At 38.1% G+C, this 22,025-nt stretch overlaps 1 protein-coding gene across 4 annotated transcripts in view; it reads left to right on the top strand.

Annotated features, from left to right (window-relative positions):
* The window catches only part of LOC105927728 (ankyrin repeat and IBR domain-containing protein 1), a 58,725-nt gene that overhangs the window by 14,414 nt on the left and 22,286 nt on the right, over positions 1-22,025 (top strand). For all 4 annotated transcript variants that reach the window (XM_012864635.3, XM_021317549.2, XM_012864633.3 and 1 more), the window contains exons 6-14: positions 2,136-2,344; positions 4,656-4,744; positions 6,817-6,961; positions 7,509-7,675; positions 9,748-9,836; positions 10,677-10,807; positions 15,981-16,115; positions 19,265-19,351; positions 19,854-19,920. In XM_012864635.3, coding sequence (XP_012720089.2) covers positions 2,136-2,344; positions 4,656-4,744; positions 6,817-6,961; positions 7,509-7,675; positions 9,748-9,836; positions 10,677-10,807; positions 15,981-16,115; positions 19,265-19,351; positions 19,854-19,920 — 1,119 coding nt within the window. The remainder of the gene's footprint in view (positions 1-2,135; positions 2,345-4,655; positions 4,745-6,816; positions 6,962-7,508; positions 7,676-9,747; positions 9,837-10,676; positions 10,808-15,980; positions 16,116-19,264; positions 19,352-19,853; positions 19,921-22,025) is intronic.

The following is a 22,025-nucleotide window of genomic DNA, read 5'->3' as shown; positions in this document are numbered from 1 at the left end:
CCTGTACCTCCGTACTCACACATTATCTAAGGTTTCTTTCCTTATAATAGAGGAATACTACTTGTACACATTCTCAAGTAATTCTCAGCAGACATTATGTTTCTAATGTGACCTTTTATTTTTTATTTTTCATAATTTTCTTTTTTTTTGCTTTTTGGTCAGAATCTGTCTGAACTAGTTTGCTGATCCCCTGATCATGTTGGTTTGGACCAACTACTGAGTCAGCCTGTCAGAGCTCAGATTTAATTTGCAGCCCCCAGTTCTCAAAGTGGATTCACTTAACGTTCACCATTTGATTCTACTTCTAAAAAAAGCGTGTAATGTTTAAAACATTGTTTGATTTGAGGCCTTTTAAAACCGTGTCTCTTTTTTTTTTTTTTTTTAATTGAACCTGGTTTAAATGCAGTAGCTGTCTGTTGAGCGGTAGAAGCTGCATGCAGGACATGCCTGTGGGAGCTTGGAGGAAATCAAGCAGTGCTATATTTACTCGCCTCTATCATGGGAATACTGGCTGTCGGTCGGAAGAGGATGAAACACTTCTGGGTTTTCGTTAATGTCCAAAAGAACGGCTTATCGTTCCCCGGTTTTTGGAAACTTTGACAGATTTCCACACTTAGTAACTTCTGTTTCATTTTGAGTCTTTTAGCCTAGTGTTCTTATCATGTTTCCTGCTGCTAGCCTGCTTGTCAGTCTTTCTGTGCTTCTAATAATTTACATTTTCTAAATGTGAAACAAAACTTTTAATTTCAGACTCATATTTAATAGCTGAAGGCAGGAAGATAGGGTTATACTCGCTGATTGGTTTTAATTGAATGGAAATGGGGGAATTGTTGCGACATTCATTATCTAAATGAGGCCATTTGGAGTCGGAGACATTTGATTGCTGCTGAAGCGTGTCTCGAGGCTGATAATGTCCTAATTGCAGTTGACCCGGTCATGTTCCTTATTTTAAGAGGGGAGACTATTTGGACTGAGGCACGGTCCACAAGTCATTCCCAGTTTATGCTTAAAGACTCTCAAATCTGTTCCTGTGTTCCTAGAAGTCTGGAAGCTGCTCTAACACGCAAAACCAGGTGGCAGCAGGTCTTTGTTGTTGGCTGCTGAAAACAGAACACCATGTTGACTTTGATCGATTTAGCATTGCCCTTGCGAAAATAAATGTTTCAGGAGGACTTTTTGTCTCAATAAAATGAGAATGTCTTCATGAAACTATTTGAACAGGATGCAGGGAAATAATACCACCGTAATGTTTTTTGCATCATAAAATCTTTCAAAATATTTAATATTCATTTTAGATTTTGTCCTACTTGATCGTTGTCCATTTTTTTAGAAGTTGCTGAACTTGGGAAGGATTTTGACCTTTACCAAATAGCTTAAAATGTAGCTTTGCCATTAAAAATGTTTTCTGATTTATATGATTTGAATGTTTTAAAAAAAATCCAAGTCAACAAAGTCAGGATGTTATTCTGAATTTGTAAGTTTTTAAATTTATTATTTAAAACGGCTACGCTGTATTTCAGTAATTATTGCATTGTTATAAGGTTTTAAATATGTGCTAACAGGCCTCTGTCTTTTTAAATCACAAGTGTCTCTATAATACTGCCTGAATATATAAAGGTTTAATGATAATAATATCGCTAATACAATTGTTTATAAAAGCTCAATCATTCTCATGTATACCCCTAATTCTTCTCCATATTTCACTTCCATGTTTTTGGGGAGAAACACCGATAAGTGCAGCAGACCTGAGGATATGATAGTTTTGTCTTACCCAACTGTAATAGTTGATCAGGTGGGAAGATGCTGAAAAACTAGAGTTTTTCTCCTATTTAGTAAATGCATGAAAACTAAGATTTCTGGCCATGTTTGGTCTATAGGTGGAGCAACCAACAGCCTGTACTAGGACACCCTTTCTTTGGTTTAGTAAAAATCCGATAAAGCTTTGATTCATAAAGTGTATATATGATTGGGGAGAGTTTGTAATTTCTGGCTTTGTGTGTTGGATTAAAATAAATCTTTTCTCTTGTATGTTGCTGTACATGGGATGGAAAAATGTGAATACTCCGAGTCTTAATTACCAAGTCAGACATCAAAGTAAAAAAGTCTGACGAGAGCGTCTCTTATGTTTCTGTCAGATTGGGACAGAGAGAAGCTCCTGGAAGCCTGGATGAGCAACGCGGAGGAATGCTGCCAACGTTCAGGGGTACAGCTGCCCCACCCACCACCGAGCGGCTACAACGCCTGGGACACACTGCCGTCACCCCGGACTCCTCGCACCTCCCGCTCCTCCATCACTTCCCCAGACCAAATCAGCCTGTCAGCGGGAGACGACGACGCCTCTCTGGTGAGAAATTTCAAAAATGTCTCTGCCCCCACCCACCCCAATTTAGATGTTTGTGTGGCGCTGATCCATTTAGTACAGAACACTCAGTTTCCTATGAGGTTTCTCTTCAGTGCACTGTTATAAAGACATTACAGACATTATACGGTGCTTAGGGAGGCTTCCATCACCTTTCCTTTTGAAGTGGTTCTGTGTGTCTGTCGTCAGCAGACCTCATGGGGAGAAGTGAAGATTTGCTCTATAAAATCAGGAGGATAAGATGCTTTATTCCAGCTACAAAGCAGGGGGATGGAATGAAGGTCATTAGGTTTTTTTTTCTGTGCTGATCTTGATTCTCTTTTTATCCTGAATCAGAGAACACCAGATAGAAAATTATGCAAATGTGCTATCTATAGCGTGTATAAGGCTGTGCTGAACAGTTTGACAGGTATAGAAAGTGATGTGAAGCGTGCGCTCTGGCCCCCAGCAGACTCGTCTCAGTGCAGCATCTGGCTGATGTTGGAAGAAGTCTGCATGTTCTCACGCCGGCTCCTTTTAGTAGATTGTATGAGCATTTCCACGTCTGCGTTTGTTCACAAGTAATTATTTGTGTTATTTTGTTTGTAGTTGTTAGTTTTCTCGCCAGTTGTCTGACACACTAACAGAACTTCCTCGTTCTCGTTGTCGACCGAAAGGAAAAAAACTGCTTTGTGGATTTTGGTTGAAACAAGTTGAGGATGAAAGTAAATATTAACATATTTTCCAGACAAATGTTAAAGTGTGAGATTCAAATTTTTTGTCGATTGACAAAAAGCTTTGAGCTTGGGCTGATTTTTCATGAAATTCAGGCACAGGTAGAATTGTTAGTTACATAACTTATGTGTATTTAAAGTTTGGATTTAAAGTGACTGTGCATTAACAGGCTGAATATGTATGGGACCAGGTTGGCTGGGACACAGTTCTGTAAAATAAACCACAGTTTATAATTACTAAAGCTGACAAATGTGATTTATTTATTTTCTGATGAGAAATTGATCCATTTGACTTGCCCTGTCTTTACTCTTGGCTCTTCATAAGCATAAATGCAATGTGCCAATTACCCAAGTGCACTCAAGGGCTCATTTAAGGCTTCTAGTTGATTATATCGTGTTCTCCACGCTAAATCAATAGTTGCTTTGTTGAGCCACACTGATCCCTCTTTGTCTTTTTGTGCGGGACAGGCTTCCAGTATAACAGCTCCTGTGTGTTTCGCCCCGTTTGTTTTGGTGGGAGTGAGAAAAATACATCCACTAACAGGGTGGTCATCTGTGAGCCCTGTCGTTTTGAAGAGTTTGTGATCTTAGCAGAGTTTCCTTTTATAAACCAAGCTCTGTTGTTGTGTGGAGTCACACCCACTCTACTTAGTCAGGGCGCAACTTTCCCATACCATTTCTATTTCAGTGGATAATAAATTCTGGGGACATCTAAATATTTTAAAATGTTTTCCAAGTCAAGATACTCTCAGGATCTTGACAGGATCCTAAAACGTTCGGCCAACCAATGACGACGTTTCAGAATAGGGCTAATATGCTCAAAGATGTAAAACAGTTTACGTCTGGATGAAAGGCCTACCCACCTAAAAATGTATTTGTTTCAGTGTTTAGGGTTACACAAAATCCAATCCATCATATCTGCAAAGTTATGGATAAGATAAGATAGGCTTTATTGATCTCACTATGGAGACATTCACTTGCCACATTGGTTCATACAAGAAGGTGCAGAGTAGGAAAGGTGCATTCAGTTATATACAGTGAATCTTCATATATACAATGGATTAAAAAGGATACAAAAAAAAAATACAAAAAGAAATAGGAATCGGCATATGATGTCTTATGTACATACATGGTGATCTATATATGTATATATGTGTGTGTGTGTGTGTATATATATATATATATATATATATATATATATATATATATATATATATATATATATATATATATATATATATATATATATATATATATATACGCATACATACGTACCTACACGTATATATGTGCATATACATTCGTGTATACATTTGTACATACATATACATGTGTACTGATATATGTTCAGGTGGTGATAGCAGCAGAAGTCACTACATCAGGATTATTGCACGGGTTGTGGCCCAGTGTATTAATTAGATTATTGCACATTAGTCATTACTATTGTGGTTACAGTTATAGTGCAGCATTGTATAGTCTGGTAGCAGTAGGAATGAATGACCTGCGGCATGTAGTCTAGGCTGAGACTTTGATGTTTTATTGTGGCCTTACAGTCAATTTTCTGTCTTAATCTTTTGTCTCAGTGTGGTATCTGCATGTCTTCCGTCTCCTACTTTGAGGAACCTGTTGACATGTCCTGTGGCCATGATTTCTGCAGAGCATGCTGGGAAGGGTAAGTAAGAACATTGTACGGTTGTACTAGAACTGAATTTTCGATTGTAATGCAAATTGCAGTTGACTAATAAAATTGATTGATTGATTGATTGATTGATTGATTACCCAAATTATGGTTTGATATCAGTATGGGCCTCCTATGAATACCATTGTCATGGTTGACATGAATAGATAAAGGCTGCAGTGTAGTCTAGGACAGGAGGAGAATGGTGGAAAGAAAGGCAACCTGCATGCTTATCAGTAAAAGATGCTTTCCAAAGATCACTGCACTGTTTTCTTTGTACTTTAATTTTCAGTAATTAATTTAGTGAAATTAATCAGTGATTAATTTATTCTGAATCATTTGGACTAATCTGGGCTGCGGTTGCACATATGCTTCAGAGGGAGCATCCTGCTAATGACTGCTGTGTTTCTAAAGAACTAAATTCAGGATGGATTTTAAGGTTTGCTTAAAATATGCACTTTTTTACAAAAAAGATACACAAATACAAAGCTTCTCCTTACCTGCTACTTGATACGGCTCTACATATAACATCCAAGAGTTAAGACATTTCTTCCCATTGGTGCCAATCTATAATGTCAGGGTTTTCATGCAGCCCGGAAAGTTACAGTAAGGTATGGAGTTTGTATTCATGGTACTTGAAGACACATGGGGGACTTGGAGGGGTTAGCTGAATAGCGGCATGGCCACGAATTTTCTGTTTTTTTTTAAGACAAGCCGCTAAACATGTGACATCATTCCGCCTGCCGTCGGGATTGTGAGTCTAAATCTGTTCAAGCCGCCATCTTGGTAGTCCACTCCATCCAATCAACTCACCGTGTGTCTAATAAACATAGACATTAAAGATCAATCTGCCAAAAAGTTATTGATTCCTAATCCAGCAAATTATGTTTAAAACATTTCTTTTGTCATTTTCCCTCTGGTTATTTGAACACTTTAACCGGATTACTTTTAAAAATATTTATACCTCATAAATTCCTTAGAAAAATCCATGGCTCTTAAACGTTTAGTCACACTGAACTGTGATATCGCTGTATTGATTTATTGGTTTCAGGCTCATTCTTTTACCTATTTGTTTTCCATAGTTCGTTTTCTTTCTTTCTTTATTTTCATTTTTACTTGCTAGTTTAGTTGAATGCCTAGTTCAAGAGTTTGACTGAAGTATTTTATTGGAAGTTGGAAGTTTTCTGTTAATGATTTTCTGTATTTGGGCGACAGTGGCGCAGGCAGGAATGAATTAACTGGCAGGTTGCCAGTTCGATCCCCTGCCCCAACCATCTTAGTTGTTGTCCTTGGGCAAGACACTTCACCCAAATGGCCTGCTGGCGGTGGTCAGAGGGTGCGGTGGCGCCGATGTCACTGTGCCCCAGAGCAGCTGTGGCTACTAACAAGGCTCGCCACCATCAGGGTGTGAATGGGTGAATGACTGATTGTAGTGGGAAGCGCTTTGGGGCCATTGGACTTGATAAAGCGCTATACAAATACAAGCCATTTACCATATTTAGAGACAAGTTTGTATTTATTCTGTATATATGTAAAGTACTTGCTGTTTGACAACACCAGTGCACAAAATCACCCCTTCATCTATTACCACACCTCACCAGGCAGGTATTCATAAAACGATACCCGGCAGAGACGAAGAGATTTTTGGCTGTTAGTTCCTGATGATCAGGTTTTTTTAACCTTGGTAATTATTGACTTCATTAACTGAAACAAACAAAAGTTACTTTGCATTAACCAATATGTGGAGAATTTGAATAGAGTTTTAATTTGTTTTGAGGCATTATATTAAAAGGTTATCTAAAATATTTTAAGTGCTGCTCTGTTATACCAGTCAAGTTCGCATTAGTGTTTACCATGTGGAGAACAGTTATGCTTATAAGGCCAAAGTGCTTATCTGATCCCAAAATATTTTGGTATAAAGAAGTAGAAACACTAAAGCAGTTCATTTAAATGCTATTCATTTCATACAGTCTCACTAATCTCTCTTACAGCTTTACTATAGTGTATTTAATCTGATGGTTTCTGTCTGTACCTCACTGTTGTGTTACCGTGTGTCCTTTTGAAAGGTTCCTCAATTTAAAGATCCAGGAGGGAGAAGCCCACAACATTTTCTGTCCAGCCTATGATTGTTATCAGCTTGTTCCAGTAGAAGTCATACAGAGTGTGGTGTCCAGAGAGATGGACAGGCGCTACCTCCAGTTTGACATTAAGGTACAAATGCTTTGAATTATCCCTGTTAGTTATGCAGATGAATGCTGAGGTGGGAACCTTCTGCTCAAATATCGGACACTGTTGTCATATTGAAATTTAATCTTTACTACCACGTTGATATATAGAGATAAAATGTTTTGTCCTGGAGACAAGCCTTTATATATATATATATTGACTAATGGCTCAGAATACTACCCAAGAATAACGGCTCTCACTTGGGTTTCAGCACATATCTTTTAATCAACACCTTGCTGTCCTTCATTAAAAAGGCTAAGATCTACAGTACAACACAAAATAAATGAGAAATGTCTTTATTAGAGATGGATTTTTTTATGAAGATTGCACTAAACCTATTCTTCCTCATTCCTAGGTCAAGGTTAGGACTTGATTGTTCCAAGAATAGGGCGGCATTTAGGAAAGAGTTGCTTGTGTCATTTAAACAGTTTCTTTCTTTCTTTCTTTCTTTCTAAACACAGCTGATCACACCGCTGATCTTTTGTTGAACTGCTTACTAATTTAAACTGTCTTTGCTTTGTCGTGTTATCAGGCTTTTGTGGAAAACAATCCAGCAATACACTGGTGTCCTGTGGCGGGATGTGAAAGAGCAGTACGACTAAACACTCAGGGCCCCGGGACCTCCACTGCAGACCCTCTAAGCTTTCCCCTGCTGCGAGCCCCTGCTGTAGATTGTGGCAAGGGTCACATCTTCTGTTGGTCAGTAGATGAACAGTGCTGCATTCGTTTATGCTGCTCATAGAATCAGCAGGGTTTTGTGTTTTTGACAGTTTTGACATTTAAAGATAGTCATGTCACCCCCAATATTTTACTGTATATGTATAAAAATAGTGTGTGTGTGTTTGTGTGTAAGTAAGAAAAAACTGAAAATTGGCACGCGCATACAGTATGTATCCACCCTCTTTGCTATGAAGCCCCAGCTCTGGTCAGATGGGACAAAAATTTAACTTTTCGACCACCAAGGAAAACACAAACCCAACACATCCCATCACCCCAAAAACACCCTTCCTACAGTGAAACATAGAGGTGGCTGCATCATTCTGTGGGAATTGTTTTCAGCAGCAGTGACTGGTAAAGTCAAGGAAAAGATGGATGTTGCTAAATACAGGGACATTCTTGAGCAGAACCTGTCTGTCTGCTTGTGATTTGAAACTGGTATGGAGGGTTTACCTTAAAGCAGGGCAATGACCCCAAACATTCTGCTAAAGCAACACTCAAGGAGTTTAAGGGGTAAGATTTAGATGTGCTGTAATGGCCTAGTCAAAGTCCAGACCTCAATCTAATTGAGAATCTGTGGTTAGACTTGAAGATTACAGTTTACAAGTGAAAACAATCCAACATGAGGAAGCTGAAACTAGGGCTGGGCGATAAATCGATTTAATCGGATTAAATTGAGACGGATTTACAATTTATTAAGATTTAATTTTTTGAAAATCTGGATTTTATTTTGCAAATGCACTCACTGGGCTTCCATAAAGAGAATAGCATACAATGCTGAATATATGTTTAGAAAAAATATATTGTCAAAAAATTGTAAAGAGGAAACTTTTTTTTTTTTTTACCATAATACAAGACACTTTAACAATTTTTTTCAGTTAGTTTGAAGTTACACAAGTGAAGTGAACCCAAGTCTTACGTCATCGTGTAACACCACCAGCAGCAAAGATTTTGTTATATTTTCGTTGTTTACAATGGCAGGGTCTGACATCTTGTTTCACGGCTTGTATTTAGTTGCACTTTGAATTCAGGTCAACTCCCAGACAAAATGCATGAAATAAAAGCAAGTTTTAAAATAAGTTATTTAATTTCGTTTGTGAAATAAATAAAAGGGCAAAAAAATCGATCAATCTGATTTGGTATAATAAAACCGGAGATTTTATTCTAAGCCATATCGCCCGGCCCTAGCTGGAGTGGTTTAGTCTTGAGAAATGGACAATAATCCCAGAGGCAAGATGTGGGGAGCTCATAGAGACTGAGACAATACCACTTGCACCTGGAATTGCAGCAAAAGGTGGCTCTACATTGTACTGACTTCAGGGGGGATGAACAATTATGCCCACTGAATTTGTTGCTTTGTCCTGTTTGTTTGCTTCATAGTAAAAAAAAAAAATTATTCTTCAAAGTTGTAGACTGGTTCTGTAAATGAAATGAAGCAAATTGTGAAACAATGCGTATTAATTCCAGGCTGTGAGGCAACAAACTATGCAAACAAATGCAGAGGGGGTTGAATACTTTTGCAGGCCACTGCCATACTGAAAAAAATAATCAAACGTTTCATTCTGCTTTCAGAGCACTTGTTAATTCTTTATGATAAGTTGCCAAAACATAGCTCTGTAAACGCAAAAAGCTTAAAATTACCTTGTAAATTGTAATTCTTCCTGAAAGTTTGGAGTTAGTTCTGTTTTTCATATTCATAACTTTGCACACTGCCCTTGCATTTGCCTACTTGCCCACTGGTCTAACCTCCAGCCCACCATGATTAATCCTACCTAATTATAATGATAATACCTTGGTGCGCCTCACTTCATTATACTGTTCTTGAAAGTGGCTGGTGGGTACCCTCAGGAGTTTAATTGACACAGCATTTGTTAGGGGAAATGGATCTAACACAGGTTCAGCTTTAATCACTTCCATAACATGAAGAGAGTGCAGAGTTGAAATGCAGCATCTTTTCTAAGACCTTTCTAGTTTTGCGTGTCTTGTTCTTCATGTTTATTCAGAATACTAACTGCGCTCTTTCGGCTTTACATTTCTCTTTGTGTTTATTTTAGGGAGTGTCGAGGAGAGGCACACGAGCCCTGCGACTGTGACACGTGGAAGCTGTGGCTTCAGAAAGTCACTGAAATGAAGCCTGAAGAATGTGAGTTTTGTCACTTTATTCCTACTTCCTTCAGTATTTTTAGGCATGCTGTGTTGTTGCTGTTGTTTTCGTCACAGTTTTAGCAGATCATAAGGCTTTCTGACAGACGTATATGGTTAATTGCTCTCTGACTAAATGTGAAATGGTTGTACAGATCTACAGAGTATGCATGGTTTACTTTTAGGTTTCCTATCTTATCTAATTAATCTGTGTTCTTTGAAACCTATTAGATAACTGGATACTGAATTATTATTATTACAGAGTAGCTAGTCTAATATCACAGATCTTTTTGTTTGCAGAAGAGTGATTGAATTGGGAGTAAATTGCCTGGTACTCATTCATAGTAACTGCAGCATTTTCATGACAAATTATAAATTACAAATATGAACCCATGTCTTGGACATACAAATGCTCAGAAGCAGTAATTGGACTGTAAGCAACGTAACAGATGATTTAAGACGCCTCAAGTTGCTCCTAAGTGTCAGTTTTGTTGATATGACAGGAGAAATATAATGGCAATTATTTTGTTTTGGTACCATCTCCTGTTCGATTTCCCCTGATTCTCTTGCATCCTGGCATTTCAAATGACAGATCAGAGATACTTTGTTAATGGCCAATTACACCGTTTGACTGTGTGTATGTGTGAGATTGGGTGCATTGGCGTCTTGGGAGATGTTGGTAAAATACCTGCGCAGCACACATTACTCAAGCAGTGCAACTTCCCATTGAGTGTAGTAGCTTGTATTGATGCCGGGGTAATAGTCATTCTCATTTTATCTCATTACGTTTTATTTGTTGTGTTTACTCCCCCCCCCTGCTCCCCACTCACTCCTGTTGCAGTGGCTGGTGTAAGCGAAGCTTATGAGGATGCAGCCAATTGCCTGTGGTTACTCTCCAATTCTAAACCCTGCCCCAGCTGCAAGTCTCCAATACAGAAAAATGAGGGCTGCAATCACATGCAGTGTGCTAAGGTACGTTAACAATGAGAGATGTACTACAGCACAGGGTGTCTTGCTTCTTATAGGCTATTCATACTACAGACATACTGTGCCAGCCAGAAGGTTACAGCTATGCCACATGAACATGAATGCCATTTAAAAAATGTAGCTGAACAGTTCTTTAGTAATATTTTCTAAAGTTAAAAGTTATTGTGGATTTGTTTGTACTCCAAACATGGTTAAAGGGGAATAATGTAAGTTAAATATTTATTTTCTGTCCCATACATGCCCTTACAAATGCCCAATGTGTAAAGTGAGTTATCCTCTATTTACCGCAGTTGTCTCTATAGGCTGGATTAGTCAGTTCATGATAGAATGATTGGGGCCGAACCCTCAGGGCGGTGGTGTGATACGCTTTGCACTCTCGTTCACCTGGCTACTTTGTTCAGTCTCCGACGTAATTGATGCATCAGCGAGAGAACACAGGCTAACTTCAATATTTATATTTTTCGTACCTCAGAAGGCATTATGGTTCTAGACAAAAGACCTTTGCAGTTGCAGCTGCAAATGCCTTTCCTCATCCTATGCATGTGCACAACTCTAGGGTCATTTCCACTCGTCGCCAGGGGGGGCAGACATCTGCAAAAATCCTGGAACTTATGCAATGCTCCTTCAGAACTGAAGCATCAAGCTGAAATAATTTAATTTTTTTTTATCTGAGCATGAGACAGTGTTTCCGCTATATGTAATTGATCGTGGCGCACTGCCACAAAAAAGTAAAAGCTACCACACCTTCAGTATGAATTGAAATAAAATGTTAAAATTATGTAAAGCCTATGATATTGCATAACTACAGTATATCTAAACATGTATTCTTATCATAGTCAGTTTAAAATTAATTTAAACATCATGAAATGTAAAAATGTATGTTGTTTTGAAAAAGCAACACCTACTGCTCCTGTCTCTCGCTGTGAAGCTGCTAATGTATGAAGGTATGGAGTGCTTGCCAACTTAGCGACTCTGTTGCTATGTTTGGAGACTTTTCAGACAACTTTTATTCAAAAAAGCGACTAGAGACTAATCCAGGGACTTTTTTTTGCTGATTTAGTGATTATACATGAAACCACCAATCATTCACAAGTGAGACAAAGCTGCTAGATTTCCCTATTTCCCCCATCACTGTCTCACAGGCACAGGCACCTGCCTTGTCCTGAAAGCCCTGCATGCAGTCAGAGCAGAGAGGAGACCTGCTCCGTTTTCACATTGATCAGCCGCCGGTGTTTCCGCCCTGGATTACAAAACAGGATATAAATATAATTTAAATATAATTTTTTATCTTATCTCTTTTTTCTCTCTGAAACTGTTGCACTAAAACAATTACCTGAATACCACACAGCTTGAATCACTTATTCACCTCGTTCAATGCATGTGCCTCGGATTATTGTGTTTTTGGTAAAATTAGATGTATGCAGTGTGGATTCAGACAATGTAAAAAAATGCATACATCATTTCATAAAGTAATCTGAACGTATGTTGCATCTCAATAACATTTTAATAACAGTAATGTAGTTAATAATTATAGTTTTGTGTCAAATAGAACTGTTCAGTATGGTTAATTTTTTTTTCTTTGTTTTAGTAAATCCACTCAGTTATGTTGTTTTCAGTGGTCACTGTTTTTTTCATGTAGACAGTTTTTCCCAAGCCGTTTGCATATATTAAATAATGTGAAGGTTTATTTAAACTTTTGGAGTAAGTTGGTTACCGTTTTGACATTTTGTAGTGTCAAAGAAAGCTGAATTGTCTTTGAATTGCACTTTGAATTGTCTTGTTACTGAAATGTGCTATACAAATAAAGAAACACTTGCCTTGAAACAAAACGCTAGACAAAAAGGGCTTTAGAGTTGCAAACTACATACTTTTAAATCTCCTGAACACCTGTCGTGGTTCTGGAGTGTCAGACATCTTTTGAAGCTTTGAGCCATTTTCACACACACAGACTCCATACCTGAAACTGTTGAGATATTCCAGAGGGGCAAGATGTGAGAATACTACATTTCTTTTGATCCTCTGGAGAAGTCAAGTAATATCTCTGCAATGTTGCCTTAACCGAAATGAGTCACTCATGCCTACTTTTTTTATGGATCTGTATGTAGGTTTCCAGCTGCCTGCTGCTATTGTAGCTGTATATACTGGCTCTCTTAGATTTTGAGGCACAAAAGATGAAACTATGTAAATTATTAACTTTTCCCATCTCACAGTTCATCTTAATAGCAAATGGCTAACTGCTGACTGTCTGAATCAACAGCCTGGAGACAACCTCAGGTGTGCATATTTACAGAGAAAACGCTTCTTGGAAGAAACCAATTACACACATAACAAGAAGAAGCTGGTGAAGGGCCGGTCTGGGACTTTCTTCTTGGTAGAAAGGTCAAGGTTGAAGAACTCCGGTTAAAAGCAATGAGCTGGTCCTCGTAGCTCAGCGACTACCTTGAAATCCAGCTGAAGATAAATGATGGTTGGAGGGTTGCTTTGATGCAGTTGTAGCTGATGATATTTGTAATCAAAATTCAAGGCGCGTTCAATCAGCGTGTTTATTACTCTGTCATGTTGTGCTGTGCTTTACCTTCAGGAAATTATTTAAAGGGTATCTGTGTTGTCAGGTTGAAGGACGGTGAACTTAATTCAAACTGCTGCGCAACAAGCTCTTGAAATGGAGGATTGTTTAGTATCAGTCACCTTACCTCCACCTTTTAAAACATTTTGGGATAAGCGACAGAGAAATGTTCAAATCCTGCTACCAATAAATCTGTGTTTCTGTCAACATGCTTGCAAGTAGGAGAGACTCCTTCCTTCAACACTCTCTGTTGGGATAGTTTCCAAAAATAGGTGACTTTTCACATTTGTTTATACAGGTAATCTTATTTCGACATCGGCTGTCATTTAAAGAGAGGCCTGTTTAAAAAAAACAAAAAAAAACACAACCATACAACATAATTGTATGGTTAGTACGGCACGTAGCATACCTGTGAGCAGGGCCCCAATGTTTCCTCATAGCAGAAAAGTTATACTATTAAGAAAAACTTCATTTGTAAATGGAATTTTAAAAATATGGGTTTTCTCTAACAAGCTTGGTGTATATTCACCTTTGACTGCAGCTGTCTCTAACTCCAGTCCTCGAGGGCCGGTGTCCTGCATCTTCTACATGCCCTCGCTGCTTGAATACACCTGAGTCAAATACTAGCTCACCAGTAGAGCGCAGTAAAGCTTGACTGCATGCTAGTGAGGCAATTTAGCCGTTTCATTCAGGTGTGATGATTCAAAAGATGAGGAACACCACCGCTCAAGAATTTGAGTTTGAGACCACTTGTTTACAGTGAAAGAGTTAAAAGAAAGAGCGTATAGGCTGCTGCTCCTTGGATTGACTCACCCAACCCTGGCTCAGACCAACATGCATGTGTCTGTAACACTCGTATTTACAACCGTTTCTGGAAGTTTTGTACGAATATTTGGAGCCACAGAAAGAAATATGTTACAAGTTAAACAATCACTTAGGGGTCGTTCACAATTTTCAGCCTTTTTTACAAGCCTACAACTCGACAGGAGAGTAGATTTGTCATGTTGTTTTGATCAATTTTAACAACACCTAACAGCTCGGGAAAACTTCTCAGCTAACAGCTGACGATCCCTTAGAAAACGAGTGTGCATGCGCATCAACTTCCAAAACCCAGCGGTTGCTAGCTAGGGGTCGAAAAAAAGAGTAACTTATGTTTTGTAAATGTTAAAAATGTTGAGAATTATGAACGACCTCTTAATGATAAAGCTATGCACAACATGATATAGTTTTAGGTTTTAATTTAAGGAGTTTTTATTGCAAAAAGATGAGTGGATTTGTGAAACATGGAATTCAGTCAAATAAAAACAGGGAAAAAAGTAAATGTGTTTCTTGGGGCTATATTTCTATATAAAGCAGATTCTGTGTATTTCTCTTTTGCAGCTATCAGTTTGATTTTCCTCCTTTTGCAAAATTGTTTGTGTGACAAGAATGACCTTCTGCCAAGTGTTTTTATTTACATTTAAAGTAACACAGTTTTTGAGTTTGGCTCAACAGGGAGTACTTCAAGAAGAATTGTACAGTATTTGTATTTTGCACAAAGTTGTCAAAATTGCATAAATGGATGAAAATCTGTTCAATCCTCTTTGGTCTAAACTCTCAAGGTTTTTCTTTTCAGGCTTTGTTGTACGGAGGGGAAATTGAGTCGACATGTTGCCTGATAAGACTAAGCTGCTATCACTGTTGCTGGTTTTCCTAAAAGAAGCACACCACAGTCACACTGCTGGGATGTTTTTGTAGTCTATGACAGCCCTGTTGGTGTCTCCACTGGTAAAATGGGCTGACTAGAGACTTGCAATTCATTTTGGTGAAATGGAGCTGCCTTCACGAGCTGAAAGGCCATATGAGGCTGAGCCTCTTGACCTGTTATTACCTTGTAAAAAATGGTTTTACCCTTCCTGCTTGGAAACACGGGAGTCAGTGTTGCCAAGGAACTGCTATCCTCTTCCTCCTGGTCTTTCGTCACACTTTTTTTTTTTTGTCCATGTTACACTCTTTTCTGTTTGTACGTCTCTGCTTCCATTTACCACCCCCCCTCAGCCCCCTAGTTCTTAGTCTCCGTATTGTAAGCGTCACGTAAGTGTAGTGTTTCCAGGACAACACAGATGTCCGCCTTTTGTGCTGGCTAACTTGTCACCTATAGAGGCACTTGTGATATAGGGAGTGAAATGACTTGGATGCAGATTCAAGTGCTTGATGTGTTTGTTGTTCAACAAGGCCAATGGGACTTACTGATCGCTAATGTTGTCAGTGAGCCTTCTGGTGGCAGCAGACTGCAAGGAACTGCAGCATCCAAAGAGCTGCTTTTATGACGCTAAACATTTCCTCTCTTCTCAGTAAAAAGGAAATAAAAAAATTTGTTCAAGTGAATAACTGACTGTCTTAGTTATTTATCTTTTATAACTGATTTTAATTTAATTTCTTTTCAAGATTTTAAAAGGGTAGAAAAGTCTAGTTGTATCAGGTAGGCAGGATTTCTGTCTAATTTGCCACAGGACAGGGAAGGGAATATTTGTACTCATCTATCTAGTCTCAGGAGTGGCATCTAACTACAGCAGATGGCGTAAAAAATACATTTCTTTTCTGCTCCTCCAGTGTAAGTATGACTTCTGCTGGATCTGCATGGAGGAGTGGAAAAAGCACAGCTCATCAACCGGTGGCTACTACCGCTGCACACGTTACGAAGTCATCCAGCAGGTGGAGGAACAGTCGAAGGGAATGACAGAAGAGGTACATATCCCCCACACTAGAACTGGCTTCTCTTATATCAGAGTTATGTTATTTGCAATGATTTCATCCCAGTGAGATGTACTGTCTTAAATAGGATTTCACAGCCATGTGTGACAACAGGGAGCATGCACAGTTGCGTAACGGCAGCTGTTATTTGAGTAGCCCCCTGTTGCGATGATGTACAATAAATATTGTGCTGGCAGCCAAGCCTTTTTCTTTTCCTTTAATGAAATCATTATGCTTGCTGCAGAACAACTCGGTATTTCATTTCATACTTTGGCTATGAAAATGTGTAGTGAGGGCACCACTTGTACTGGTATGGTTGAGAGAAAGTACAGCGTTTATGAATTTTTGTCTTTTTACACAAATTATATCTTCCAGGTTTTAAAAAAAAATAGAATCTAAAAATTACATTTACCAAAACACACAGCAGATTCTATCATGTCAGTATTAATTAGAAAAACATTGTGCCGCAGTGGAAAGGTTTGTAAAAAATGTCGTCCTTGCTGATGCAGATGGTGGCTGATTTCAAATTTCTCTTTAAGGAATATAATGGATAGCAATCAAAAGATATTCTTCCTTGCCTTCCTGCCATGGGCAGTAATTAACTATTTATAATGAAAGCAGATGTAACGTCACACCAGAAGTGTGAGAGAAAAAAGTTTGTCAAACACGGTTTTGCTAATATTTAATAAATAAAATTAAATTAGTACATGATTCATATTTTATATTTTAATTGTGTAGCATTTTGGTTAACCATGTGTTTTTAAAGCCCTAAATATGGTATGGTATATTCTTTAACGCCTTATATTACTCAGTTAGCATAGCTAGCATAGGTAGCCTTACTGCAATCATTGTATTTCCTAGAGAGTGTAGATCCTTAAAGGCAGCAAACATCTTAAAATCTAGTATGCTCAATGACTGAGAAAGGCTCAAAAATCAAAAGCATGAAGGAGACCAACTTCATGTACATTCAGCCTTCCTGTTTTCAGACTTATTATATATGAGGGAACAAAAACCTTCCCAAATACAGCCAATAGCTCATGAAATGTTTTTTTTTTTTTTGGTGCGTCTGTACACTACAACACTAGACTCTAAAGTGGGTGTACTTTCTTTTTACTATGACAGCGCTAAACAGAGGATGTGTCAACTCTGTACATTATAAAGAGGTCTGGCAGGCTCTCCTTCTCAGCCAAAACTAAATTAAATTATTTCGGCTCAGGTTGTGTTAATGTCCAGCAGTTTATCAGGTCCTGTGTTGAACCTGCCTGAATTAGACTGGATAACTTTTCATACATATATAATGTTCTTTAATGCCAATTGACTGAATTATGGCCATTAAATACTTTAAGGAATAAGGGATTATTAGAAGACAAATGCATGTGTATCTTTTAGGGCTGGGCAAGTTAACGCGTTAATTTCGCGTTAATTCATTAGACTATTAACGGCGATATTTATTTTATCGCGCATTAACGCATGTTGCTCACATCATGCTTTCAGTCAGTGTCAGTCAGCACGCGCGCTGACTGCAGCGCGCTGTCTCACGGCAGCACTCTCTCGCTCCCCCTCCCCTCTCGTACATGGCTCAGCGGCGCCAGCCAATCAGCACGCAGGCTCAGCCTGGCCCGCGCACTCAGCTCTCACACAAACTTAATACACAAACAGCTGAGAGAGAACGCAGCAGCGAAAAAACATGAACAGAGGAAGTAGCACCGTTCGGCTTTATTTTAATACCGTAAATGAAATCAAGCTGTATGTTTTGTAAAAAGCCGGTTCATTTAAGTGGAAACACAACAAATTTATCTAAGCACGTGAAAAAACATGAAAACGTCGAGCCCCAGAAACGGAGAGAGGAGACGAAACTTCTCTCATTGCCCCGACAGACCCACAGACAGATGTCTCTGACTGAGGCGTTTCAGTCCTCCAGGGAACATCCAGGTAGATCAGTGGATGGATGGATGGATGGATGGATGGATGGATGGATGTTACTGGAGCCCACACATAACATGTAATTAAGACCTTGAAAGAACCCAGTACATATATTAAAAAGTGTTATTTAAGATAAGATAACATTAGTTAATCCTTTTTTTATCCCACGACGGGGAAATTTATAGGATTAAAGCAACAGGCAGGTGCATACAACACAGACAAAATTACATAAGGATTGAAATAAATAAGAGGTGGATTAGCGAAAAAACACTGAACATAACATTATTATTATTATTATTATTATTATTATTATTATTATTATTATTATTATTATTATTATTATTATTAAATTGTAATAATAAAATAAAAACCACAAAACCCAAAAGGTCAACAGTTTCATGATACATCAAGCTTAGGGACTGGCTAATATACAGCAGGTCAAAAAAGGCCATATTTTGGCTGCAGTGCTTGTTCTCTTATGAAGAAAAGATCAACTAGTGCACTAAATTCAATAGATGGGTTGAAAATATCCAGTATAAAATAAGTGGTACAAATGTTACAACACTTTTGTTCATATGGCAGCAGAACATTAAAATAAAAGTGCTCTTTACACTACTTTTGAATTCATTCTTGGAGTTTGTAAATACAATGCGATTAATCGCGATTAATCGCGATTAATCAGGGCGATTAATCGCGATTAAATATTTTAATCGTTGCCCAGCCCTAGTATCTTTATACATCTTTCACCCAAGCACTCAATAAACTATGCTCACAAATCCAGTTTATGCTAATTTAACATTAACAGGGCAATCATAATAAACTGTTATGGCTGTTCTTAATATTCCTATTTACAGAGATTAAAAAAACATGTGAACTTCGTATTGCATGCATTTAGGAGTAGTCCATGGTAGCCTTTGTTGGGGAAAAATAAACTTTTTTATTTAATGATGTGACACCATATCAAACATTTTAGCATAATACTGTGAGAGACACACACAAACAAACACAAATTACACACAATCCAAATCATGGTCTCCTCTTCACAGGTGAACAGAAACTCATTCTCTGTGTAGTTTTGCATTTCTTCCAATCATCAGTACAGATTTCACCTTTGGCATGTCTTCCTTTGACTCCTTAGATGCAGGGTATATCCACTCTGTTAGAGAGAATAACATGTTAAGGAGTTTATTGACTGTGACTGTCTCGTTACGGTTTTGCAGGCAGAGAAGAAGCACAAGAGCTTTCAGGAACTTGATCGTTTTATGCACTACTACACACGCTTCAAGAACCATGAGCACAGCTATCAGGTAAACTTTGCCTCCCTCTGTTGCTTGATTTGCATATTATGCTGACAGGGATGATACCTAAGAAACCTTAGGGGAAACACGCCTCATAGACAGGCATTCGTTCAGAAATACTAATATGTACACAGGTAAAAGCAGCTATAAGAGATAAAAGTCATTTTGACTGCTCATATTTAACAATGTTTTACAGAAAAACAAGCACCCTTGTTTATTTAACATTTGTGATACTCTGACACCATAGTTGTCACTTTGACAAATGAGCGTGCACAACTCACTAATAAAAGTTGCAGTAGAAGCCTTGGTTTACAGTCCTAAAGAAACTTTTAATTACACAGGAAGTGGTGATAATTTTATGGCTGATTGGTGTGTCCAGTCAATAAATCACCATATATTACAAAGTCACCTGTTCAAGGCACACCTGTACTCCATCTTTGTCCATTGTTTGGTGAGTCAAAATTCCCAGCACTGTTTTCTGCAGCAATAAAACCTTGTGTCTTCCTCATAGCTTGAGCAGCGCCTGTTAAAAACAGCCAAAGAGAAGATGGAGCAGCTCAGTCGGGCCCTCAGTGGAAGTGAGTGTGCAGTCTACCATGACAGTGTCAATCTTTATTACACATTTATCTGCAAGTTAATCTACACCTCTGGTATTAAACATTTGGAAGCTGAGACATGAGGGTAAAAAACCCAGAGTCTGTTTATTATATCTTACCAACAGTAGGTACATTTATAGTATTTACAAGGCCAAGATCTGCTAAGTGTTGGGGAAAAATTGTTTATGAAAATGTGTTCGAGTTTTCCCACCTTACTCCAGTGGCTTTTTATTTACCAAGTACCAACACAGTAAATTCTAAGCTTACAATATACACAGACTGACATCTTAAAAGTAAACACTACATGGACTTCATTTTTTTTGTTTTGCCAAAACAAAGGAAAGAAAACTTGATTGTATCTGTTGAAACTGCTGATTTCTTGAGGATGCAGTTTAAGTATTAAAATTTTCTAGGAAGTTGAAATTTCCAAGTTTTGAAGTATAGAAAATTAGTGCAGTTTCCATAAATTGAGATTCCATTTGGAAAAGCCAGATATCTCTACCAACACTGACAGCCACAGTAAAAAAAAAACAAACAAAAAAAAAAAAACACTTCCATTATGATTTTGATGTAACTAAATATCTGCCCAACTGGCTTTGATATTGGGACAATAGTTGAAAGAGTGATTCGAGCACTATCTTTCTTCTAACAGCAAATACTGCACACACATGGAATACATGAGTGACGATATCTCTTCAAGTACAAGAATTTAACAAATAAATACCTTCTCTACACACCTACAATAATTTCTTCATATTTTTGCGTGTGGTGCATGAACATATGCATGCACAGTTTTTTAAAGGCCTGGAAAGGTGTTCTTTAAAATTTACAGCTCATTCCAGTGTCTTACAGTACCCTGCTTGCAATTAGGGCTGGAGCTTAAGACCCTTGAAAAACAACTGTTTTGAACAGCTTCTTGCATGTGTTTTTTCTCTGTAACTCCAGAGTACTTAAGTAGGCAACGTGATTCAGCCTTAATTAGTGAAATACGGTGATAACAGATTAATATGCATAAAATCATGATCCATCTGTTGGGTTTCTGCATTGTTCTCACCAAGTAAACACTCCTCTTTAGAACCAATCTCAGCACAAAATAATGATCTGCACCACGTGATCTATTTTCAATAGTTGTAGCCCCTTAATGCAACCATAAGCTGCAGAAAATATGGGCAAAATTGCTCCCTCTGTGTTTACTCCCGTTGGCTCCTATAGGCCCGTTTACACTAAACTTTTTTAACCGAGCCAACTGGTCTCGGCATGGATCGGTTTAACAAGGGTAGTGTAAATGGGGCTTATGCCAGCCTAGAGTAGGAGAGACCTATCCAATATGGTGGCGCCGCATGATGTGCTCCAGCACACAATGAGGCATCTACGTATATATTGTCTATGGGGCTGATCAGGTAGTGACACAGTGTACCGTAATGCTCCGAATATCCATTGTTGTACTTACACATATTAACAGATTTTTGAGAGCATTGTAACACATAAAATCCGTCAGTAAGCACAATGGTAATCATATATATAAAACGCACCGAATTTAAATTTTTGAGAAAGTTTAAGGATTTTAAGTGTGCCTTATAGTCCGAAAAATACAGTAATGTTTACCCGAATTAACAAATTATTTCAATCAACAGCTGTCCTTTACTAGGCTAGTGAAACTGCTAAGCAAAATTAATATAAAATAAACTAAGGAACTATGTACACACACAAGGGCAAATAAAAAATCATCATTCAATGAAATTAGAGTTCACTGAAGATCTAAGAAGGAAACCAAAGTCATCTTAAAAAATTTAAATGAGGTTAAATTAGCTTAACTAATTTAGAACAACATTTGTTATCTGTTCAACCCACTCACAATGCAAGTTAGACAAAGCTATTTGAGGAAAATAACATTTTAAAGAAAAATTTGCAGAATAAAGAAAAATTAAAAACCTTTGGACACTTGTTTTTTAATTAAAGTCCCAGTGTGTAAGATATACCTCCATCTAGTGGTGTGCTGGATGTAATACAAATGACCGAGAAATGTACTCTGGTGCCTCACCATAACGTACTACACCATTTCTTTTCTTGGTTACTTTCTCTTCCCT

This window comes from Fundulus heteroclitus, chromosome 3, assembly GCF_011125445.2.
Source record: "Fundulus heteroclitus isolate FHET01 chromosome 3, MU-UCD_Fhet_4.1, whole genome shotgun sequence".
NCBI classification, from domain to species: domain Eukaryota; kingdom Metazoa; phylum Chordata; class Actinopteri; order Cyprinodontiformes; family Fundulidae; genus Fundulus; species Fundulus heteroclitus.
The sequence above is the reverse complement of the archived record's forward strand: the minus strand, read 5'-3'. Positions and strand labels throughout refer to the sequence as shown.